The following is a 26,807-nucleotide window of genomic DNA, read 5'->3' on the forward strand; positions in this document are numbered from 1 at the left end:
AGGATTTGTTTGGAAGTAAATTTTATAAAAGGACCAATGACCAGATGTATCATTGTAACAGTATCAAACAATGAGCCTTGAACTTTGTCACACTTATTGAGTATATGGTGTAATGCTTCACCTCATATTTGTATTTCCAGCATTAATTTTAATCTATCAAGTTGAACCTGTTAATTCTCTTGGATGTTCAATATTAGATCCTCTAGGAGATAATTATTTTGGTATCCATGGCTCTGCAAAACGGATTTTTACATATGATGTTGTTGCAAAATAATACAATGGTCAGCTTTCAAGAACTGGAGACGGCTCTTTTTCAAATGGGAAAATAACAACCCAGTACACCTCAAATGAAATATTGTTTGACACACTCGTTGACCATGGTAATATAATTCCTTACACAACTTGTAATTTCCAGCACACATTTTAATCTAGAAATGCTACTTTGGTAGACACTGTTCAACAAAAAATATTTTTTTACATAGGAGGGTTGTTGTAAAATAATGACATGGTCAAGTTTCAATAATTCTGGGCTTTAAATGAAAAGTAAACACCCTATTTTCATTACAGGTATGGGATGCATTCAGGCTAATGCATGCTAAGGAGAACAATACTCCAATGATACAAATCCATAAAGTGCCAACACCACACAATCGAGACTGTTTATATAACACTGAAATTGATTTGTTAATCAATACAGACAAGATTGAGTAGAAATAGTCACCACTACTATTCAAATTGTGTATATAAAATTAACTTAAACAAAGAACTGAGTCTATGCTTAAACACTTGCTCATGTTATTGTCTACATTTGATATCATATATGTATCTTCCCATAGTAACTCACCTTTAAATATTGAGGAATATATGCATTAGTTTGGGAGACTGATTTGATAACTGATTGTGAAATATGTCTAGTTTGGGTTTTTCAGTTTTTTTCATATCAATACAAGTGGAAAGCTTTGGGTTTAAATGGTATGTACGCTTGATATTGATTGGTTTCATTCAGCTACCTGCTGTGCTAATTTGTCGATAAAGAGGAGTCATTCGTATGCCATTTATTTAGTGCTGCAAGCCTCCATGGACCTTCTGAACACCAAGCAACAGATAGATCATGGAGAGGTTGAGGTAGAATGAAATGGATGAAGATGGTGAGGGCGAGAGAAATAGATAAGAGATCAGTAACGGGTGGATGTACACTGTGTTGAAAATAAAACTTTTTGACAAGTTCCACGTTTTTGGTTGTTTTTGAATCAGAAAATGATTCTTTGACAAGGCTTGTCATGGATTTGATGGTAAGCCATTTCAAGCCAAATATTGCAACCTAGTAAATGGGAACATTGATTATATTGCTTCTGCCAAGTTTAACTAAAATAAAAAAAAATATTATAGCGGGCAGATTTGCTACTTAGCCTGATCCTTACTAAGCCTAATAAAAAGCCTAACATAAAATAGGTACTGTGCAATTAGATATTGCGGCACATGTGGCAGAAATATTTAGGTCTCCACCCATGCAGTATGCAGAAAGACGTCAGCTTAAGTTGGTATTCAAACTTAATGAAGCCTTACTTGTTTACCCTCTAGATGAAGAGCTGCCTTTGCATGATGCAAAATATGTACAAATTAATGTTTACATAAGCACAGTATGCCATATTAGTGAAAGTATCTTCAGACACTTCAAACCATAATATAACACTTGAGCTTACAAAACTTTAATCATACATCATATGCATCATCAGCAATTGGCGTAACTCTCATGTAAGAAACCGTGAAATTACATTTTCACAGTAGTACATTTATTTGTAGGAAACAATCCGTATAATGCCAGGGCAAAAATGTCAAGCACCTCCTTAGCCATATGTGGTTCAGAATCCAACCTCTAACAAGCCACACTGATTTAGAAACCTTGTAAATTAGCCTGCTCTTTGGCTCTCATTGCCAGTGCAAAAGCATCGGAACCCCCAGTTAATTGATATCCATCTGAATGAAGAGTTTGCCAGTCACTGGCATTGGGTATCATATTTTCATGGACACCTTTTGTGTATTGTTCATGCCCCTCTGAATCATCCTGTTGCCCAACTTCCTTGGCAAGCTGCAGAACCTCTGAGCCAAATGTCTTCATACGTGACAGCTGATGGTCTTCTGATTCCACCTGCTGCCTTGCCCCCAATGCCAATGCCCGACCCTCAGAACCTTCTCCTCTCATGATTGGTGGAGGATAACCTTCTAGCTTAGCCTGCTGCTTGGCCCTCATTGCTATTGCCAAGGCGTCTGAGGCCCCTCTTTTCTGACTTGGCGGTGGATATCCCTCTGAAACAGCCTGCTGCCTTGCTCTCATTGCAACTGCCAGAGACTCAGAGACACCTTCTCTCATAGGTGGATGATGCATTTCTGAACCTGCAAGAAAAAGGATATTGCATTATCACATTATGTGCCTTTATATGAGATACTGCACATATTTGGACATCAAATAGCAAACTAGCAAGAAGCTTTTTAATACGGAAATTCATACTGTAAGTGTTTCTACTCAGTAAGGCGTGCATATGAAATCTTGCCCTTGTTAAAAACTACCGGTGGACTGGAAATATTAAATAGGTTATTTCTCTTCAGTGTATGTTGGGAAAAGGATATCCATTTGCTGAGAGGAGGTCCAAAAAGCAAAAGGAGCGTCATGGAAGCTGAAATGCTGGTTGCTCTGTAAATAGCACTGGACATGCTGGTATATATCAGATTGTGGATGCAGGCTATCTGGGTCCATACGACCTTCAGTATTATCTGAAAGATTAGTCCAAAAGTATTTGGAGATCTTGAGCTTAATTTGAAGATGTTTCTGAACACTGCTTTGGGGAGTTCTGGTGTTCGAGGAGGAATGCGAGATTGCTGTTGCTATTATACTATTGCTCTGAATGAAGGCATTTGTGGTCTACTTACCTTTCTGTGAGCTGAAAATCACCAGCAGAATCACAGCTCTCTGGGTACTTGTTAGCCCCAGGCAAAATGCATCTGGAATAAGGTATTACTCTCCACTAACCAGGTGCACAATTGCCAGAGAGAGCCCATGCTGTCTTCCACTGGGGAATTGGCAGACTGCCTGTTGTATGTTTCCCTACACCGGTAGCATACAAATAAGAAAGCCATTTCTGGCTGTCTCCACAATCAGTAACATCCAGTATCTGGAGCATTGGTTTGCAATTAATGACCATCGTTCTAGAAATTTGTGTAGCTGTACTCCCACGTTTTGCTTTAGCTCTGCCCTACTTATAACAGCTGGCTAAAGGACTTTATCTCTTTGCAGCCCGTCGATGCTTTGCACTCCAGTTTATCTACATATCTTTCTGCCTTTTTCTTTCTACACCTCGTCTAAATGAGGAAACGTAAGGTCGCAGCAACCATAGTAGCCCCTCCTGGAATTAATGGAACTACCTTAGACAGCTTCTCACAACGTGTAGTAGTAGTGATCTCTAAGGAAATTGAGTTAGCAGAATGCTGCCTCTCACTTTCATCACCACCAGGAAGTCCTTTGATACCAGTTTCGGTGCTCAAAACAGTGTTGGGATTAATAATAAATCTATTACTTCAGTGGAGCTCCTGAGTAGTAAGACTACTATGGTTGCTACCCGTGTGGATGAAATAAGCATGGAAGTGGACAATGGAGCTACTGGTGGTCGAGCAGGAAACAAGAAAGGCGCAGTGGTGGACTCTAAGTGGAAACAACCCAGTGTAGCTCCTATATCCCCTGTAGACTCAGTGAGTGGTAAAGATATGACAGACTGAGCTGGCTTCCACAGGTCTTTGGAGACTTTTGTCAATGATCTTAAAGCGTCTTTATTGGATCACATTTCAAGCTGTTTTGACTCCCTTTCCTCCTGACTGGAAGCTATTGAGGCCAAGTTAAAGGATCTGACCCCCTTCTGCCTTTTTCTTTTCCCGGGTTCTATATGGTGCTAACTTGACCCAAAGGTATCAGAGCACTTTACATGAGTACCAGTTGTGTTACACAAGGACACATTCATTTTTTTGTTAGGCACTGGAAGGTTAAGTGATTTGCCCAGAATCACAGGATGTTGAACGTCATTGCAGAGATTCGAACCCAGTTCCCCAGATATACCACCGTAGCCGTTAGGCCACATCCTCTCCTTAATGGCACCAAATGACATCTCAAACTATTATTAGCGTGATGGCAGGATCGGGGGTAGGACCGGGGGCGTCCTCATCCCAACCCGCTATGAACCAAACCACTGGTTGTGGTCTGTCTATGTGACTACCAACTCCTCTAAAGGCATGCTTACTTACTTACTTACTTACTTACTTGCATGCCCAGGCACCTTGAGTGGAAGACAGCTAGATAAAAGGCCTGCTCCTAAACCGGACTAAGTTGCCCCTGTCAGAAAAGGTATATCTAGTGAAGTTCCAACCATTCCAGAATCTAGGTATGCCTAATCCCAACTCCCCAGAATGTACTTCTTATTTGTTAGTGTTAAAACATGTCCCTACTCTTTGGCAACATGTACAGGAGGACTTCCTAGGCCTGAAGAATAAAATTATTAATCGTTTCAAGGATATGGGGGCTGGATGGTGGACCTCCCTTCCGAAATATTGATGGTGCAGAGAACCCCCTGGCTGGGCCTTGGTAGAAAGGAGTCAACAGGAGACTGTGTGATTGTTCATTTTAGAACCCTGGTGGCGGCAAAGATCCTTTTGGATGCGCAGGGTACCTAATCTCAATCCTTAAGTAACATTCAGGTGCTTCCTCTGAGTTATTTTTACAGACCATCATTACTATTCAAATCCCTTTTTGACAAAGTTAAAGACTGTCTAACTTCATTTAGCCGCAGGTACAACATCCCAACTGGGATTTTTTTCGATCCTCTGTCCATACTGGAGGAAATTGACTGACACTGCAAGAAATCATCTTTATCCATCTGCAAGATATCTGTCAAACCTGCAATACCTCTACGCCTGAATTCACTGCACCCAAACTAGGGATGACTGCATATAGGCACACTCCATTGACTGCGGTCCTAGAGAACTGGTACAGGTCCAGCCCGAAGTAACTCCTATGGTATGTTTAGTATGTATAGTATGGTCTCCTGGAATATTGTGGGAGCCTGTCCAAAAATAATGAACCCTGATTTTATAAATTTTATAAACACCCATGACATTATATTATGTCAAGAGACCTGGATGCAATTAGATTTTAACCTAAATGGGTATCAGGGCCTTTTTCAGCCTGCTGTGCCTTCAAAGTCAGGCAAAGAGAGAGGGGGTTGGCCACCTTTCTTCCTATTAAAATCACAGATACAAAAATCACAACATGTTGGTCTTTCCCCTATTTTGCTTTTTCCCTTTTACTATTGTGGGGTGATTTTGCTATACTGTTAATTCATTTTTATACTAATGTTTTTAATCAGTCATCCAGCGACATTCTTCTAGAATGCCAAACGCACTGTGCATATTATTTTGGTTGGTGATTTTAACATTACCTTATTCAGCTTTCCAGACACTAGGGTCTGTGGCCTTAGTGACATTATTTTGGTAACCCCACCCATTTTTCTCATTCTGTTTATGGTGGGGCACTAAATGATCTGGCTCTCGAATATAACTTGGTCTTTCCTAGCAAAATTTGTGGGACAAAAAAACGACTGTGTCCCAACCTTTCTAGGGAACCATAAGGGCAGTACTATAAATTATATTCTTTTGTCATACGAACTAGGCCCGTTTTTAATATATTTTGTGATAACCAGTAGCTGTATAAGTGATCATAACACCCTTTTTATTAAATTGAATTCTCTTATTAAAACCCCCAAGGTGAGCCGAACAGATAATATGGAGCTGACTAGGAATAAAGGTCTCAGAATAAAATGAGATAAGATCTATCTAGTTGCATTTAATCATCTTATTGTTGATGAAGCAAGAGCTTATAGTATGGCTTGTCTTTGAGAAGAGATGAGACTGGCCCGATCCAGCTTGAATTCCCCAAATTTGTAAAACTATTTCTATTAATCTTATGTCTCCTAGCCCTGCTCGGGAGAGGACACTTCACCGCTGGTTTAATTCAGCAGGTTGAGTCGCACATAGAACCTTGATAACTACAGTAAAAATAATTCCCAGGGTAGCATCTGAAGTCAAGCAAGATAGGGGTCTATATAAACAGAAAGAAAGGCCGAGATTAGAAGTAAAGCTTGGGATAACCTTCAGGAGGCCGGTAATTTGAACAATAGTAACCAAATTTTGGTAAGTGATCAATAGACCATTTTTTAAAGGGCATAGCGTTCCTGGCATCAATTTTGTTATCTTAATAGAGGCATGGGTCGTGCATTATTCAATAATTTTTGCCCCAGAGGATGCGTCCCCTTTACAAGGCCATGACTGTAATTCACCTTTACTCCCATGTGATTTTCAATCTCCTTTTGAAGTTCATGAGGTTATTAACTCTATAAATAGGAGTATAGCAGGCAAGGTTCCAGGCCTAGACGGCGTCCCAGTGAGCTTTTTAAAATCAAATCCCCTCCTTACGGGCACCTTTACTTACAATTTGTTTGGATCCTTAGTACATGAGCCGATTCCTGAGTCCTGGAAGTCTGCTATCATAGCCCCTATTTTTAAAAATTGAGACCGGTCGCAGACGACCTGCTTCCGGACGATCTCTTTGATTGACTCTAGTGCTAAGATTTTAGGCCAAATTTTATTGTCACGCCTCGAAGACTAGGCTCTAGCAAATAACATCTTATCAGATGTTCAATTTGGTTTTCGACACAGTGTCGGGACAATTGAGCAATCCATAAATCTTTATTTAATTTGGGGAAAGTATGTAATGGCTAAGAAAGGCTCTTTGCACCTTGCTTCTTATCAATTTATCCAGTTCCTTTGATTTTGTGAATCACATGAAGCTGTGGGATTAAATGGTTAATATTCTGAGTGAAACACAACTTATTGACACTTATTATGCATGTACACCAGGATCTTATTGTTAGCGTCCATTATGGCTCTTCACGTGAATACTCCCTCCACAGAAAATCGCCTAGGGGCATTAGGCAGGGGTGCATCTTGGCCCCTTTTCTTTTTCTGCTATATATGAATGGTATTATTAACCATTTAGTGGAACATTGCAAAGATGTAACTATGGGCCAAATATTCATTCCTATTTTATTATAGGCGATGGCAAAGTTCTGATCACGTGTTCCACAAATAGCCTTCAGTCCCTTTTAGAATTGTTTTTAGTGTTTATGAAGGAAGAGGATCTCAAAGTAAATTTCTTAAAGTCGTATGTAATGACATGTGCCCACCCCAGCACAAACTCAAAGGTAAACATTTTTAATTATCTAGGGCTCTTGTTTCACCAGTTACTGAGCTGGACCCCACTTTTTTTTTTTAATAACTCTTTTTATTGAAAAAAAGGCATGACATGGTTACAATGCGACATTTCACAGGTGACTAGTAACATACTTGCAGGCAGTACATCCATATGGAAGTAGACCCGTTGACATAGGACCGATATCAATGATAATATGTAGCTAATGCGTAGCATCACTATCCCCCCAACTCTGGGCGGCTCACAGATGTCTCCCCGATAGGAATTCCATGCCCCCCATATTTGTGACCATTTGCCGGACACCCACGGGATTCGTATATGGGCTTTTCCGTTACCATACTCCAGTCCATATCGTTAGCCCAGTCGCCGAGCGTCTGTGGTCTTGGGGCTCTCCACAGTCGTGCAGTATTTCGTTTGGCCACCATGAATCCCAGAGAAGCCCAGATTCTCTCCTTTGCAGTCAGATCAGTGGGATCCCAAATGTTCAATAGCACCAATTTATTGTTACACTGCACCCGTTTCCCCAATACCTCTTCCATCATGAGCACCACGCTCCCCCAGTACTTCTGAATCCCGGCACACTCCCAGAGAATATGAATGAAGGTGCCCTCCTGCCCACACAGTCTCGCACAACCATCATCTTTGGGATACCCCATAAGGAACAGCGAGGTCCCTGACAACTACACCCTGTGGAAAATCTTTAATTGGACCAATCGGAGTCGGGAGGAGATGGCAACCTCACAGGGAGAAGCCACCGTAGCCCGCCCCTCCTCGTCATCCAGACAGGCCAAGTCGTCGCCCCATTTACCTCTCAGACGATCTGTCATGTTGTTAATGAGCTTTTTATAGATAAGAGATATGGCCTTTTCAGGCAGGTCGCCGTCTAGGATCCTATCCTCGAAGTGGGAGGAGTTAGGCAAGACGGTACCCATTGGGAGAGCCGCGAACAGGGCGTGTCTAATCTGTAGATACCGGAAATATTCTGTTTTTGCCATCTCTTAACCCTGCTGAAGTTGGGAAAAGGGTATGACTGCACCCGATTTCCAGAGATCCCCAACCCTGGAGATACCGATGAGATCCCATTTATCAAAGCCCTTATAGCGAAACTGCCTACCCAGCTGATCACAATGCCAGAGCGGTGTGACTTGGGTGAGTGTGCCCTCCCAGCCCAGGCTCCTATTTGCGTCTTTCCACACCTACACAGCATATCGAGTCGAGCCGGATAGAGCGGGATTCAGAGACCGCATGTACAACGCACTCTCAAAACCACCTCCCGGTAGGAGCCATCTGTCGATCCGAAAAGCCGGATCATCTTGTGATCTATATTGGCATTGGTTGATGGCAGCGAACTGCGAGGCCCAATAATACCTTTTGACGTGCGGGAGTCCGATACCCCCATCAAACCAACCTAGTGTGAGTTTATGTGTGGCGATAAGGGGGGGTTTACCCTCCCACAGCAAATCACAAACTACACTATCAAGTTCTTTAAAGTACGAGGCAGCAACTGGAAGTGAGGTGTTCTGCAGTGCGTACAAAAGTCGGGGAAGAGACATCATCCTAAATAAGGCTGCACGTCCCAGGAGAGTCAAGGGCAGTGACTTCCAATGCTGAACATCAGACTTGAGACGTATCAGTGGCGGCCGAAGATTGTGGTCATAGAATTTAGAGAGAACTTTGGAAACCCATATTCCCAGATATTTGAAGCAGTCCTCAGCCTCTGTCAACTGGCAACTTGGAGTGAGGGACACCGTCCGTAGAGAACATAAAGCACTGACTTGGACCAATTAATTGTATACCCCGCGAACCTCCCGAAAACTCGAAAAATATCTAAGACCACGTTGAGCGATGCTGCCGGGGAGGTCAGATAAAGCGAGATATCGTCCGCATATAATGATATGCGGTCCTCCCAACCGTGTGTCCATCTAAGTCCTCTAATGGCGGGATCCTGATGGATCCACGCCGCCAGCGGCTTCAAAGCCAAAGCAAAGAGGAGCGGCGACAATGGGCAACCCTGTCGGGTGCCTCTACCAAGAGAGAAGACGGGCGATTTCCGATTATTCACGACCACTTGAGCCAACGGTTGATGGTACAGAAGACGCACCCATTTAATAAACTCAGGACCAAATCCAAATTTATGAAGCACAGCAAACAGGTAAGGCCACTCAATAGTGTCAAAAGCTGATGCCGCATCCAGGGATACCACAACTGCATCCTCCCAGTTCATCTGATATCGCCTCGATCATGGGTTGACTGCCGATTTGAGATCTAATTTCGGACTGTCGGACCTTTATACTTTTCATTTTTATTTCGGGGATGGATGTTTGACCCTCTGGAGCGGTTAGCAGCCCGCCATGCATAACTGGATTTCCCAGGAGCAGGTCATTTGAGGGGACTCCAGGTCCCAGAAACTACCGCTGCCTGGGGGAGGAGCTGGTTTTGCCGCTCGCGCTAAAAAGCGCGCAATGCCACACGCGATGCGGGTCCTGTGGAACTTCTGCCACTTCTTCGCTGCTCTCAGGGGACTCCAGGTCCCAGAAACTACTGCTGCCTGGGGGAGGAGCTGGTTTTGCCGCTCGCGCTGAAAAGCACGCAACGCCACCCGCGACGCGGGTCCTGTGGAACTTCTGCTGCTTCTTCGCTGCTCTCAGGGGACTCCAGGTCCCAGAAACTACCGCTGCCTGGGGAGGAGCTAGTTTTGCCGCTCGCGCTAAAAAACGCGCAACGCCACACGGGACGCACGCGGGCTGCGCCCGGGCCAAGGGCAGGCCCATCCTTGCCTATCAGTGGCAGGAAGAGGCTGGGCTGGGCCACCCCTCCAACGTTTGTTTTGTCTTGCTGGCCAGAGCAGGGAACTGGTGATCCAGCTGTGATTGATACCGCCCGCAGGTACTGTTGTTGCTACTTCTCACGGTGACTGTTTTATTTGGAGACTCTAATCCCTCGTGGAAATCTGTAAAGTCTGGACTTGTTTCACCATCATACTGCCTAGCTAATAAGTGTCAAAATATAGCAAGTTGTGCTAAAGTGTTGTATATCGATCCCTGCCTGTCCAAGCCTGACAACATTACAAATGGGTAAAAGAAACTTGCTGGGTGTGGGGGAGGATGGAGGGAGACTGGAAGCACTAGCTCAAGTCGGAGATGGGGAGGTAAAAGCAAAAGGGCAAGGAATCTCCAAACACATGCAAGCAGTAATTGTATATTAGATAGGATAGATACCCTGATAGAAGAGTGTGAGGGTATCCTTGAGCTAGAGCCATCGAGGCAAGCATCTAGTGATTCACCTATTAATAAGTTGGTTCACGTGGATAAAACGCCCATTACTACCATTGTTCCAGAGAACAAACGTAAGAAGGGCAGATAAAAGTTGTAAGGAGGGGGAAATGCCCAATGATGATATAGCTAACATAGACCAAATTGCTCCAGCGGTGCAGTGCACAAATAGGTACCTCCCACTACAAGACATTGATAATAGTGAATTAGGAGGCGATGGGGGGGGCAAGGACATCATCTATCCCCGAATATTCCACACCAGGGTGGGTCAAACCCATGTAAGAGTCACCAAGATCTAACCTTACAGGTGGGTGCAATGAGGAAAGAAATGGGTGTAATGAGAGGCCAGATTGAGGGACTAATTATGTTAGTGAAAACTTTGACCTCGGGCCAATTGCACCCAAGGGCCACAAGGGAAAGCACACTCATCCCCCTTCATACAAACCAAACAAAGGCTTCTGGTGCCACATTTAGTTCAGGTAGGCTATGGGATGGGACTAAACCGCCATCTTTAATACAGCTGCGTGCTGCCCCAAGTCCTATCCAGACTAACCTTATTAATAATAATATCGGATCCTATGTTTCAACAAATTCTGCCAGGGCTCAGGTACACCAGAACGACACTAGGGCACTACACCTCACCCAGCTAAGGCCTAGGGAGGAAAATATGCATTTGGCAAGTAGTTCAACGGAAACGCAAAGTCCATCAAAAATTGTCATGGTGAATGTTCCAAAACGTCCCGTGACCAGTAGGCCAGAGAGTGAGGATTCCCTACTAAATAAATAAATCCACTGGATAAGGCATGTGAGAGGGTGCCAGTCGGTGATTAGGGAAGATATAGTTAGAGCCCGTAGGCTAGTAGCAACAGCAAATTCCCTGGATAGCTTTGAGCTTACGATGGCTAAGGCACATATAGCTGAAAATCTTTTTGCCCTAGAATTTCTCACCAGTGCACCAGGTCTATCAAATATACAGTTCAGGCGTCCACCGAGGGGAGGAGATAATGTTCAGCAACATGGGCTTGACCCCCCCCCAGGCTTAGGGGGGAATCAACATTGGAAACTATTGACTGACTTGCGTGTGATTTGGTAAAGGGGAAGCAGGGCAAACTGGCTATGTAGGAGGTCCCCAAAACTGTTTCATTTGGGTTTGGTTCCCAATTAGTAGAGCTGGAACAAGTTGTAGGAGTGGAACCCTTGATAATCAATCAAAACAGAGGGACTATACAAGAAGGTACCCTAAGCTTAAGCATACCAGTAGCAAACACCAAATCGGCGGATAAAGGGGCATTAGTAATGAATACCCTCATGACATGGAATATTGCAGGATTAGGTTCTAAGGTGGGATCCCCCGAGTGGCAGGCTTTCATTGAGAGGTTTGACGTCTGTCTGTTTCAAGAGACTTGGTCAGAGGGCCCCATTTTTTGTGCTGACTATCTGAATTTTTATATACCAGCTATTAAAGGATTACAAGGGAGACCATCAGGAGGTCTGATAATGTGGGTGAGGCAAGATAAGGTACTGAATATTCAAACTATCCCAACACACAATCTTGACAACCAGGCAGTCAGACTGTCTAGGGGCCCTAAGGGGATTGCAGTAATATACAACGTGTATGTGCGTGGCTCACGAGGGAAAAGGTTGAATGTTTTAGTGGCACTTGACGATCTTCTGGAGAGTGATCAGTCATGCCTACCTTTGATTATTGCGGGAGATTTTAACACAACCTTTGAGCCACTCTTGAATGAGGAGGGCAGCATAGTAGATGAGGAAGATCTAAGGTGGGGAGTCCCAAAGCTAGAGCTAGAGCCAATATAAAGATGGACTGATGTGGCGATCCATATCAATTTCATATGTATGGAAAATGGGCTATGGGCACTTAATGGCCGTACAAAGTCCGATAAATTAGGGGCTGTCACATTTAATAATGGCTAAAGCACAAGCAGGATTGATTATGTTCTGGTTAGCCTAGCATTGTGGCATACAGTAAGGGATATGAAAATACATAATAGATTGGAAAGCAACCATAATCCGCTCTGTGTAGATATGGACCTGTTTCTATAAATGGAACAGAGGAGGGCAGCCTGCTGAGCCCCAGAACCATGTCTCACAATTAGAGTGGGTTAACCACTTTAAACCACAATATGCAGCTAGTGAGCATGATAGTGAAGTCAGTATCGCTAAGCAGTTTTTTATTGAGGAAGCATTTAGGGCCATATGTAGGTAGCATACAAGTTACTACTTCTTAAATACCGATCTTTACCGATTCGGTATTTAAGAAGTGGTAACTCGTATGTAGTTAATCATTCGGTAAATATTACCGAATCGGAGAAATTCGGTAATTACCGAATCGGTATTTACCGATTCGGTAATGAGGCATACCTTCCCATTGATTCAATCAATGGGAAGGTATGCCTCATTAACAAATCGGTAAATACCGATTCGGTAATGGGGGGAGCACATTCAAGGGTGGCAGGGTGTCACATTGACACCCTGTTGCACCCCTGATTCCTGCATGTGTGCACATGTGGCGCACATACATGCCCTAAGGGCATGTATGTCTGCCACATGGCACTGTTAGTCCAGCAAAATATTGCTTTTTGCAATGAATTCGGTATTTAGCACCAACATATACTTGGTGCTAAATACCGAATTATTTTCCCTACACATCACTCATTTGAGTGTCACCTACATCTCATTTCAGGATTCGGTATTTACTGAATCGGTAAAATTACCGATTCGGTAATTTTACCGATTCGGTAAATTACCGAATCCTGAAATGTCCCCCTACATAGCAAAAGCCTAAATACCAGTCGGTAACGGTATATTTACCGAAAATCGGCCGTTACCGACCAGTATTAGGCTACCTACATATGGCCCTTAGTAGGGTGAATGTTGAGGTGGCCTTAAAATCTATCATGGTAGAAAAAGCCCCGGGTTTGGATGGAATACCGGGGGATGTATTTCTTGCCAATAAGGTAAGGTGGGGCAAATATATTTTCCTATGGTCAAATGCTATAGCTCAGGGGTTGCCGATTCCAGATTCCTGGAAAGGTGCGGAGATCATCACCGTCTTTAGAAAATGAGATAAAACTTGCCTAGGCAACTACAGGTCCATCAGCTTTATTGACTCGCTTCAAAAGGTAATGGGCAGGTTGGTTTTAAATAAAGTGCAGGATTGGATCGATGAAGACGGTATTTTGTCCCCCCTCCAAGCAGGATTTCGTGCTTTTACTAGCACTATAGATCAAGTATCCAGGTTCACTCTATTGCATTGGAAAACAGTGACCCTGGGTAAGGGGAGATTATATGCCGTTTTTGTTGACCTTCGGGCAGCATTTGATCTTGTGCCACGAGGGAAACTCTGGTCGACACTAAAAGATATGGGGCTACCATTTGATTTGTTGTCTCTTAGCATCAGACTGCGCGAAAGTAATAAGGCCAGGATTCGCTGGGGCAAACAGGGAGAAGTAACAGAATTTTTTCCAGTGGATAAAGGAGTACGTCAGGGATGTGTGCTGGCCCCGACCCTATTTTCGTTGTATATTAATGGGATAGTGAACTGCATGAAATTAACAAACACTGATGCACCGACACTGGCAGGCAAAAAGGTCCCTATACTGATGTTTGCTGACGACACATTGATCCTCTCTAAAACTCCAAGTGGGCTTCAGAGGGCCCTCTCAATCTTTGAAGAGTTTTGTGCTCAACGGGGATTGGAGGTCAACGTGTCCAAAACAAAACTGATGACCTTTAACCCACATAGGGCGTTCAAAGGAGGCATCAGACTAAATAACATCAAGCTTGATCAGGTCAAGGAGTTCACATATCTGGGGGTTAATATCCAGGAGGGGCTAAGATGGTCACATCAAGTTGATCTAGCATCATTGAAACATAGGCAACTGGCAGGGGTATTGTTAAAAGAATATAACTCCTCTTTTGCTAAGATAATCAGCCCACCATGGAGATATATAGTATGAAGGTATTCAGTTCTGCCTTATATGGTGCTGAACTTGGGGGCGACGAGAACCTAGCCAAACTAACCATCTTGGAGAATAAGTTCCTTAGAAATATAGCGAGACTGCCCCAGAGCACCCCGATGCGCCCATTGCTGATTGACCTTGGGCGGAAGCCAATCGCAGAAATTGCTAAATTGCGTCCTTTGTTGTACTGGCAGAGACTATGGTCTACCCCAGAGCTAGCAGAGTATGCAGCTGGTTTCCTAGATGTAATCAGGGTGGATTGTTCACGCAAAATAAGATGGCTAAGACAGCTTAAAGCACTTTATTTTGTATGGGTATGAGCTCGCTGTTGGATGATCCAGAGAATGCTATCTTCCCCCCAAAGCAGATCTTAAAAGCTAAATACTGGGAAATGGCCCACACGGATCTGGTGAGGAACTGTGAGTCAGCTTCCCTTACTGACTGTTTCTTATGTGGCAAATCGGTACCTGAGTTAGATCGGTATTGGGACATCATCGCAAAGCCCTTCGAGTGGAAATTATATTTCCAGTTCAGGGGCGGTACACTACCCATAAGAGCCTTCACTAGCAAATGGTCCATATCTTGTGATGATTTGTGCTTGGTGTGCCAGTCTGGAAATGAATCTTTATCCCATGTATTATTTGAATGCAACGGCTACAGAGCTCCACGGCGCATCTGGTTGTCCCCAATATGCAAACTCTTAGGAACAAGAAGGGCGCAGGAGGCAGAAAGAATCCTAAGAAGCGACACATCTGAAGTGATAGTTGTTGCCATGGCGAAATTCTTGGGGTGGGTATGGGCAATTAGAGCACGGTCCCTCAAGGAGAGAATAGCACAATAAATACACCTGTCTCGCTGTATCTCAATTTTTGAGTAGCCACTCGCCTTCCACTCAACTGGATAGCTTGTTTTAGAGTAACCATGAAATTTTAATTAACTCATTTTTATATAATATTTTATATTGTATATAGTGTTTCTTAAAATATTGTATAAATCCATCCTAGAATGTGTACATTGATTTTAAAATGATTTTTTGTTTTATGAATTCAATCTGGAAATCATGTGTAATACTTTTATATGTATATTGTGTGTTTTGGTGACCTAATAAGTTGAATAAAGCTTTTTTGGATTGGATTGGCATCCTCCCTGATCGTGTCCGCCCGGCAAAGTACTCCGTGGAGCCAGCGGAGGTTGAGGGATGTATTTCTTGCCGGCATAAACCCTGGCTGGTCGGGGTGGACCAGACTGGTGAGAACACGGAGCAAGTGAGTGGCAAGGACCTTTGCAAGGATTTTAACTTCGCAATTAAGCAGTGAGATAGGTCTGTATGACGAACTTTGGTTAGCGGGCTTGCCCGCCTTAGGGATTACGATGATATTGGCCAGTCTTTGATCTTCGAGAAGGATCCCTATCTCTTTACTCACCCTATACATATATATATACATATCAGTGAAAAACGGGGCCGTCTTATTTGCTGTTATCTTGAATAACTCAATGGGAATCCCATTGGGGCCCGATGCTTTCCCTCCTCACAGGTCATGTATGGCTTTTTCAACTTCAAGCACTGTGATATCTAAATTAGAGCTCTCCTCCGCAGTGAGAGCCAGCAGTCTAATATCACGTAGGAGAGAAGACGTCTCCTCCTCAGAGTGTGTGATACGGGAAGTGTAAAGTGAATGGTAGTACCGACCAAATGTGTCCGCAATGTCCTGTGGTGTAGTAATGCGGGTTAGGGGATCTGTGACGATTTCAACCACCACACGCCACGCCTCCTCTCTACAATCCAGCCAAGCCAAGAGCTTGCCTGCCTTATCTCCTGCATTATAGATCCTACTTTGTGTAGCTCAGAATTGTGCCTTGGCCACATCTGTGGCTAGGTCAGAGAACTCCTTGATTTTAATACGGAGTCCGAGTCTTGCAGGCACACTGTGCGCTCAAGGTCTAGGATTTCACCCTCTAATCGTACCATATTCGCCGCTCTCTCCTTACGCTGTCCAACAATTTGACTCAACACAACCCCCCGAATAATCACCTTATAAGCTTCCCAAAGTACCACAGCGGAGCTGACCGAACCCAGGTTCTCCTGAAAATACAAATCAGACTCACTCAGAACCTTCTCCTTGATGACAGGGGTCGTGAGAAACCAGGAGTTGAGCGGCGCAACCCGACCGACCGTGGGTTCGACCACCTCCAACCGGCACTGAATAGGTGAGTGATCTGAAATTCCCCTAGCCAGATGTTGAATGTCCTTGACACAATGAAGGTGGTGTGTATGTGTGAGTACATAGTCTATACATGACATACTACGATGGGGTCCCGAGAAGTGGGTGTATTGGAGCTCGTCGGCGTGCAAGCATCTCCAGATATCCACAAGGCCCATAGCCCACAGAAAACTTTGAATTAGTTTACGAGAGGGTGGTAAGTCTTTCTGGGGCCAGCGGTCCAGGGAATCAGAGACGATGGAATTAAATTCACCCCCAATTAGTAGCCTCCCATCCAGCAAGACAAGGAGGAGATCACAGAGATCAATAAAAGCCTGTGTGTTTAAGCCCGGTGGTATGTACACAAAGATCAAATTAAGTGTGGATCCCTCCCAAGTCCCGGAAATGGCAGCAAATCTACCCAGCGGGTCAGTTCGGACCACATCCACATTTAAGGGGAACGATTTATGGACTAGGATGCCCACACCCCGAGAGCCCGAACCAAATGCTGAATGAGCTACTAACTGGAAGGCCCAGCGTTACAGTGCCTTACAGCCGTTGCCCAGCAGATGGGTCTCTCGCAGAAAAACTATGTCTGGTGAGTGCCGCTTTAAAAATTGAAGGACAATCCCTCGTTTAATTTTGTCGCCCAGTCCGTTTACATTCCAGGATAGTAAGGTAAGTTTCTGTCTACGTGTCAGACCCATTATCCACTCATAATGATGTACGATACCCCAGTAAGGAGCGCTGCGTAAGGTGTATGCGGAGAAGCGCCGATATGTCCCCCAGTTCCCTCGACAGTGAGGACATCCAGAACAGTGAGTCTATGTCTGCTTTGACGTGTAACCAGTTACATAAGTCATGCCTAAAAAAACAGCACAATCACAACACAAACACAAACACAATTCCAATCCACCCGCCTCACAGACCCAAAAAACATACCCAACGCCCCCTACCTGCCTCCTTGCTCGGCGGAGTAAAAAAAAAAACCCACCCCCCAAACTAGCAGAGTGCCTATTGCCCACCCTCCCAAAGACTTATGGGTTCGAGTAGCCTAACCGAGCACCCGTCCCACGGAAATTATCAAATGAGAATGACATATAAACAACATAAAGATACTAAACAACACATCCCGAGCCTAGAAAACATTAAGGAAATTATATAGGAGCAGTGGGGAACCATGAGATTCATGGAGAGCCAAATCTGACAGAGGCATTAACAAAAGTCCGGCTCAGTACTGACAAGAAGTCCGGTGCACCCAGAGGAGTCAACAGAGCATCACAGTCTTGTGGCAATGCAGAGACCCACACCCCCAAAAAGAAGCATACAGACAAGCTAGCCAGCACCATCCTCCACGTCGATCTTCTCCCGGGGTGACGTACCACCATCAGAGTTCCGGGCATCTCCACCCGATCCTGGACCCCGGAAGTGGTTGTTCTTTCGGCCAGCCTTACGCCATCCATCGAGCCAATCCGAGGCCTCCTACAGGGTAACAAAGAACCACGTTTTCCCCTCCGCTTCCACCCTCAGTTTGGAAGGGAAGAGCATAGCATATTTCAGTTCCCGGTTACAAAGCACCTTTTTTACCTCCAAGAAGCTACACCGTTGACGCTGCACCCTGAGGGTGAAGTCAGGGAAGAAGGTGATGCGGCTGTTCTGAAACCCCACCGAGGGGCTGATCGGGCACACTGCAGGATAACATTCCTGTCTCAGTAGTTGAAGGTCCTGGCATCGAGAGGATGCGGGGGGCACCAGGCCGTGGTCTGCCACCCGGCACACGGTGCACTCGTTCCACGAGAAGAAGTTAGAGAGCCCCTTCGGTTTAAGGTGGGTAGTGATCAGTTCCTTGACGAACAGGTATGCAGATGGCCCCTCCGCTCGCTCCGGTACCCCAATTATGCGAACGTTGTTGTGTCTGGAGCACCCTTCATAGTCATCCAGCTGCACCTCAAGTTTCACGGCGTGCTCCCTTACTTCTTCCATCTGACCTCTGTAGTGTGGGTGTGTCCTCAATAAGTGGCGTTGTTTTAATTTCCACGTCGCGAGTTCATGGAGCGCATGTCTGCCAGAATAAGGGATACTTCGGTAGACACAGTGTCTATGCGCCTTTCCAAGGACCGTCGTGATGGCTTCAAGTACATCCTGCAGGGTTGGTTCCTTCTGTTTCCCACCAGCCTCCGGCTTGTCTGGGATGGCCGCTTCTCCTTTTGGGCTGGCACCAGGGCCTCCCTCCCATACATACTTCGATAGCTTAGTCTGGAGGGACGCTTTAAAGCTGCGGCCGCCGGCCATGGCGTGCGCGGCCCCCACAGGCGCAATGCAGGCCTAAGATAGCAGGGAGACTAGGCCCACGGATGCCCGGCAATCCCAACCCCCAGGCCTACTCCACCAGGGCCCAGAGCAGCGCGGTCGTGCTGTAGGTGAAGTTCCAATGGTGAGACGTACCTCCTTATTAACGCATGCGTTGGATCATGTGTGCCAGGCCAGCTCCCGGCCTCGCCTACCTCCAGGGCCGCAGTGTCCAACCTCCAATGGCAATGTCGCTCTGCGGGCCCCTCAGGGCCAAATATGGCCACCAGGAATCACAGGCACCGGTTCCCACTATCAGCTGAGCGGGCGATCCAGCACCCGGTGCAGACTGTGGGACAACCTGTATGCACACAATGGGCACAAAGCCACAGCAGGCCCAGAGATCACTGAACACGGCGGATGACTTCCCTGGGTCCTAAAATCAGCAGCGCAAGGCAGGGCACTGACCATCCCCCACCGGCACGTCGTACCGCTCCTGCCGGGCATCTCCGCACAGCCTCAGGGCACAGCGCCCTCAATTCCTCACTCTGTCCGCCCCGTGGGACAGCGCTGAGCAGGGCCGATCTCCAGGTCTGTTTCCCACCGGGCCCCCAAAGATAACTAGAGCAGCCGCTCCGCCGATGTTCGGCCAGGCCAGAGACGCAGGCCGTGGCATGAGAGGGACCAGGCTCTGCAGCAGGTCGCTGCCTCCGATACTCCATCATGGCATTCCGATCTCTGTAACTACCGATCGGACGCTGCTGAAACTTGGCACCCCTGCTCACGTGGTGTAACAAGGTGCTCCGGCACTATGTCAAGCTAATCATCGGATATCTATGTGACGGATATTCCCTCGGAAGGGCGTGCTCAGACAGAGCCGCCTCAGAAAGCAGCCATTCCTCTCGGCGGTTGGCCACACACCCCCGGACCCCGCTTTTAACACTCAGATGGCAGACATTTAACCGTAAGCTCCAAAATAAACCAATTCCAGAAATGCTGAACCTATACAGGAGCAAGTGCATCTCAGAGGGGGTATATGGTGCTGGCCTCTGTGGTTACAATAAGGTAGATATTTTACAATGTGCAAAAAATAAATGTTTGCGTAGGCTACTTTCAGTCCCAGGGGACACAGCTATCTTAATATACCATGAGGAGCTTGAGATGCCTTACCTGGAAGATCATATTGGATTAGCCCCTTTATTATTGTGGGTTAAAATATGGTCATCCCCAGGGGCTGGTCTGATTAGATCCTGCATTTCGGACTGCATGTCATTAGATGTGGTAGACCAGATACAAAGGCGAAGAGATTTGAAGGCCAACTTTGAAAGATTAGCTCTCCTCGATCTTGATAAATTCCCCAACACAATTGGCCCCAATCACAAATTATGGGTTAAAGAACTGTTTTAAAGCATTGTATGAATAATCGTTTGGCCTAAGTAGTACTTAGGCCAAACAATTAATTGTAAACTATGTCACAGTTTCAACAACTTATGGTTTAGAGCCTTACTTGAGGTGGTGTGTTTCCCCTACATATCGTCACTGGCTGATTTTGTTTAGACTTTGTACTTTGCACTTTAAATTTGCTTTTCCATTCCCGGGGGCACAGCAGCAGGATATATCTCTTTGTGTTTGTGACAACTTTTCAATCCAAAGCACCGTCCATTTCTTTTGTTTTGCCCGTTGTATCAAGATCCAAGACACCATTTTTTGGTGCTGTGTTTCACATCAGGAAGAGATATACATTTTAAGGGCTATTTTTCAATGTTTTAGACATGATTTAGACCATCTGACATGGCTCTTTTAAATATTTTATCTCAGAATTGCTATTTGAAATTTGGCTATTGTCTATGATTTTGCACTAGATGGAATGTTTAATCTATGTCTATTTTATGCGTGCTTTTATAGCATTTGGCCAAATAAATGTAAATTTGACTTGACTTGTGTAGATGTACAAAGAGTCCTGGGATATTTATTACTCTCAACCCTTAAGGAATAACTCCAGCTCTTCAATATTGGAGGATATATTCTCCATGAGCCTCTATTTTTTTCCTTTTCTTTTTTAGTGCTAATATCTTGTTCCAATCATCGTTCAATAATGGGGCAATGTTAGTTTGGTCATCAATGACATCTGATTGCCCATTAGTTTTGCACTAGTGTCCCCATGTCTTTCTTTTTATATTCTATAACATTCCCTCAATCTGGGGGACTGTGGGACAGTTCTGAACCATCTTCTGCCCCTCAATTAGTAAATATTGTTATCTTATCCAGAGTATGTTTCCAATGCAAGTTGCCAGTTGCTCCCACATTTTGCAGTCTCTTACATCCATAGGCCCGAGCATGGTTTTGCTCTTTCATTCAATTTGCAAACTCCAATATTTTTTAGTTGTAGAAAGGGATGGCTCTCTTGATTTCCTCATTTGTCTGAGATCTTGTGTTTGCTCTTTCATTCATTCCACACACTCCAATACTTTATAGTTGTAGGAGGGGATGGCTCACTTGGCTTCCTTATTTGCGCGGTACCAATGTAGGAGGGGCCTCTTAATTAATGAAGTTTCCTTTTATTCTTTCAACAGCACATCTAATCATCATAAGAAATTGTTTTACATATCAGACTCTCTAAAAAAAACTACATTGGAGGTCCCGAAATTGGGAATCCATCCAGTCCTTTATAGGTATTACATGTTTATATAGTTTACCCACTAGCTGGACTAGTAAGGTTCTGGTATCATCTGTCTTTTCCAAGAATTTACAGAAGCACCATGCACACAGAGTATTAAGAATCACTACTGGAACATCTTTTGGTCTTGATGGGATATAAGGTGGATTTGATCACAAAACAAGCAGATGAAGTATGTGGTTGAGCATGTGGTAACACTTAAACACCGGGTTTGGGCATTTGGTGTTGTACATATGTAGATAGTACATCTGCAAAACCAAAAGTGGATAGGGATGATGGACGGAGTGTTGAACATTGCAAGCACTCACCCCCAGTCAACTGATCTGGGTTTAATCCATCATCGTTCTTTAGCTCACTCTGCCACCCCAGTTCACACATGGCCATATGCAAATCAGTCTGATCCTGTGCCTCATGGGAACAGTTCAGCCCGAACTGCCAAGCCATGTCTTCCCTGGACCGGAAACAAGCATCCTGACGTGGTCCTGTGCTCTCCATGCCACTGGAATCAAGCTATCCCGGCTGAAGCGGGGTGAAACCCCGAAACCGGTCCTAGGATGCTTGTTTCCAGTCCAGGGAATACCTGGCTTGGCAGTTCGGGCTGGACTGTTCCCATGAGGCACAGGGTCAAGACTGATTTGCATATGGCTGGGTTCAAACTGGAACGGCATGGTAAGCAAAAAAACGATGGATTTAGGCCCAGATCTCTGTACTGGGGTGAATGTATGACATTGTTCTGCATTCTGGCCATCAACTGTTGTTTTTGCTTTTGTCACCCCGAGTGGGAAGGGTATGCCCAGACGTGGGTCTCGTGCTCTCCATGCCACTGGAATCAAGCTATCCTGGCTGAAAAGGGGTGAAACCCCGAAACCGGTCCTAGAATGCTTGTTTCCAGTCCAGGGAGGACCTGGCTTGGCAGTTCGGGCTGGACTGTTCCCATGAGGCACAGGGTCAAGACTGATTTGCATATTGCTGGGTTCAAACTGGAACGGCATGGTGAGCAAAAAAACGATGGATTTAGGCCCAGACCTCTGTACTGGGGTGAATGTATGACATTGTTCTGCATTCTGTCCTTTAACTGTTGTTTTTGCATTGATAGTACATCTGAGGCGCAGTAAGTTTTGTCATTATTGTTTTTAGGTTGAGAAGTTATGAGGGGTCTTTGTACGTGGCTATACTAAAGAAGGCCTCAGGTGTTCACCGATAAGCGCGTAGATTTCCATGCAAAAGCCATGCAATTCATTGGAAATGTATATAAAATAAATATACAGAAGTAGTTGTATCTATTTTCTAAAAGTGTATATGGCATGTTGACACGAGATCCTTGATAGGGCTGGACAATTAAATATTCTCATGTCTGTATGACAGGGAGTTTAAATCAACATACCACATGAAGATTTATTGTTGGGATGACATGAATGAATGTCAGAATGTTTGGCTGTTTGGAATGTTGATGTGAGGAAGGTATGAATTATTTATTGTATCAGTACGTTTTTCTTAGGTACGACCCAGTGTAAATGACATTGTAATATTGTGTTTTTCATTGTCTGCACAGTTATTATGAGAAATATACGGTTTATTAATTTTTCAATGTAATGTATGAACAATTTTGTAAGGAGAAATCAATAAAAAATAAAGAAATGACATGCTAGATTGGATCGTACTTTGCTTTCTGGGCCGCATGTGTCCTCCTTTAGAATGAGTGTTGAATTGTCGCATTAAATAGATAGGTTGCCGGGGGAAGTCTTTTCTTATTAAGGAATATCAATACCTTGGTGTCACCGTAACAAATAATCTTTTTTTTTTAAATCACACAGTCCTAACCGATGGCAAGTGCCAATTCAAGTTCCATGAAAATGCTACAAATTTTAAAGTAACACGAAAACATGACATGGTATTGCTGCAAAAGGGTGTAAACGCCAAAGATACAGGTAGTCCCACTTTATGGCTTTAATGCCTTATTGGGCCTTGTTAAAGTGGAAGGACATTTATGGACAGCTTGCTTACCCTACAACAAGGCACTTCAGTTAGGGTATATGTTTGGATTGGGTTTGATGTGTATAATGTTCAAACGATGTGTTCATACTGTACTTTATTGGTTTGGATTGCATCAGACTCCTACAGGATGGTTACGAAATGTTACTGCTCAAATCTCAATCCAGGACTCGGAAAGTAAATAGAAGTTTTCACTCATGTTACAATTGGGATGTGGAGACTTCGAAGCTCACATTTGATGTTTTATCATAGGCCACAAAAAATTAAAAGGCAGTTGAAAGGTATCATCTGAGCGATATGATTATGACTTGTCTCATTATCTTAAAATCAAACGGCTGAGTTCAATACTTTATTTAAGCTTTCCCAGCGAGACACATTTCTACCTAAGTGTAATGCTTTTATACTAGTGGCGGTGCGTCCATTGGGGGTGTTGGGGCGTTGCCCCCCGCCCACGCCCGCAGCTCCCTCGGCATTTCTGAACTTAAGTAAACTCTCAGTTTACTTAAGTTCAGAGACGCCGAGGGAGAACTCACAATCATGTCAGTCAGTATGATGTCGGACCGCCCACCCCCTTTGGAGTCTGAAGGGAGTGGGCGGTCTGGCGTCATGTTGACTGACAGGCATTGTCTGGGGCAACAGGCAGCAGCACACAAGTGCGCATCAGTGGGGACGGAGGGCGAATTTTTGCCCCGTGCCCAGTCATGCGCACTAGTGTTTCCACAGGCTGGCGCATGCCCATTAGGAAAGCGAGGGTTGAGCCAAGGCTCAAACCTCGGTCTCCTAATGGGCAGGCAGGCGGAGCGTAAGCCTGCTCTAAGCCAATCCTGGCGCTGCTCCAGCGCCAGGATTGGCTGAGATGGGTCTTGCCAGCAGTAATGGGCTGTTCCAGTGTAGGCGCCAGAACGGACCCGAGGCGGCGCAGACATGCTCAGGTAGGATTTATTTTATTACATTATTTTAAACCCCCCACCCCCGCGCGAGACCCCTCCTCCCCCCACACGAGTCGCGACTGCTGCTGACTAACTTAACCCTTTTTCCCACCCCTTTAAGCCATGTTGAAAGATCTGACTTCTGAAACTCTAGTGGTCTCTGTCCCCTGACCCCCCCTCATTTTGCTTGCATAATGCTGTCTCTTCATCTCCCTTAATTAGAACCTGGTGGCCGCTCTCCTTTCTGTGTTTTGTTGTTGTGGGTGCAGTGCATGGCCCATAGGTCATCGTAAAGGCTCTCTAATCCGGAATCTCACGAGGCGGCAGGATGGGCTTGGCCGAGGCGTGTGTTTGTTGTAGTTTTTGTTGCAGACTGACTTGAGGATGTGTTTCTATTGCACTGGGTTCTAGGGGTCGGGAGCTACACTGGGAATGTCATGTCTGATTTGATGAAAGTGGTGTTTGGGCTCTGGCTGGAGGAAATGTGATATTGGGTCCTATTTTCAGAACGCACTTTTCGGTTAGGCTAGGCCGAATGCAGTCATGGGCCATGGCGGAACAATCATGTTGTAGCCAGCACAGTGAGTGAAGTCACTTGAAATCAAAACTACTTGTGAAGGGGGTGGGGGAGCAGTGTTATAAAATGCAGACTGGCAGCAAAAACCATAGGTTATTGTAAAATCACTATTATGCCACAAGGCTGCAAGATGGACTTGGCCGTGACGTGTGTATGTTTGTTGTACCTTTTGTTGGACTGCCGACTGACTTGCAGAGGACTTTTCTGTTTATACTGTGAAACGAGTCATTTCATTAGTAGAGCACAGAATGTGTTACCAGTGACTCTGTGCCAAACCGTCTTTCGACTGCAAACTGCATGATTGATTTATTACAGCAAAGAAGCACAGTATTGATTTTCCCAGGTGAGGTAGATTTCCAAATTAGAATATTAATTAGATTGTGCATTACCACTACTAGTGGCAATGCGCAATCTAATTAATATTTGACAGCGCTGCCACTGAAAGTGATAAGCAGGAATGCAGCCTCGTTGGCAGCATCATCCTAAAGTGCTCTTACTCAGCCACACCTTTCACGCCGCACCACTTTGAAATGTCACCAGCCGCCCCTGAATACTACCTTTAGCATGTGGGCTCTCACAAATAGGGAGAATAACTGGCTCTTACCAACATTGGCAGCTAAAGGTAAAAGCTGAAAACTGTACTAATCCTTTACAGGAACTCCCTTATGTACTGGTTAATTGCCCTGCGTAGTAGTTTCACAGGAAACAGTTGTTGAGGCCACTTTTCCTGCTGCCATACATTTATTGTATTGTCCAGATACAGTGAATGTTTCTGCTTAAAGGTCAGGCAAAATGTTTAGTTTACAACAAAATCTACCTTGAGAAAGTAGATGAAGCTGCCCAATGTGTATCAGAAAAACATGCACAGAATTGTGAAGGTATAGTTTATTCACATACATTACAGTGTCTCTCTGAGTGCTGGACACACACACATTTAACAGGTTGTCCTCACACACCACCAGGTGTCATGCTTCATCATAGGACAACCCTCACTCTCCAAAAATCCGGTTTGATGGAGAGCGGGCCTACACCTGAAGACAGAGAGGCACTTCTAAATTAGAATGGGCCCGTATAAACAGTGAATTAAAAAACAATGTGGCATCTTAAATCTTATTTATTCATTGGACAAACCAGTTGGTGTTAAAAGATGAAAATGTGGGGATGAGGGGAACTATTACCCCATCACCACTATTACCATAGTCGACATGTATATGCCTTGTGGCTCTACTGAGTCTGTGGCATTCTTCAGGACAAACAAACGGGCTCCTGATGAGGCAATGTTGTACTAAGAATTGCCTCGTTGGTAGGGTGAACTGCGTCTACCTCTCATCTAAAACGGTTCATAGCTACCCCAACGTAGGGTCGTCAATGCCCCAACGAAGAAGGGCTAAGGGACGCCTGTAGTCACATTTGCCTCAAGGTGCATCCCTCGCTGTACACCTACATGATTCTGCTCCTTCCTCTCGGGTAGCTTAATTTGTGTGCATATGGTAAGTTGGAGGCTGGCTCGCCATTGAGACCCCATAGCCTCTAGTTCCCTCCCCTAGATATCCCTGGGGGGTGCTGGTACTTTATTCA

General features: G+C 44.9%; 1 protein-coding gene across 1 annotated transcript in view; it reads right to left on the reverse strand.

Annotated features, from left to right (window-relative positions):
- Window positions 1-405: 405 nt before the first annotated feature.
- TMC5 (transmembrane channel like 5) overlaps window positions 406-26,807 on the reverse strand; it is a 524,224-nt gene continuing 497,822 nt past the window's right edge. The window contains exon 22 of the mRNA XM_085628842.1: window positions 406-2,394. Coding sequence (XP_085484968.1) covers window positions 1,895-2,394 — 500 coding nt within the window. The 3' untranslated portion in view covers window positions 406-1,894. The remainder of the gene's footprint in view (window positions 2,395-26,807) is intronic.

This window comes from Triturus cristatus, chromosome 10 (assembly GCF_964204655.1).
Source record: "Triturus cristatus chromosome 10, aTriCri1.1, whole genome shotgun sequence".
In the NCBI taxonomy this organism is placed as follows: Eukaryota; Metazoa; Chordata; class Amphibia; order Caudata; family Salamandridae; genus Triturus; species Triturus cristatus.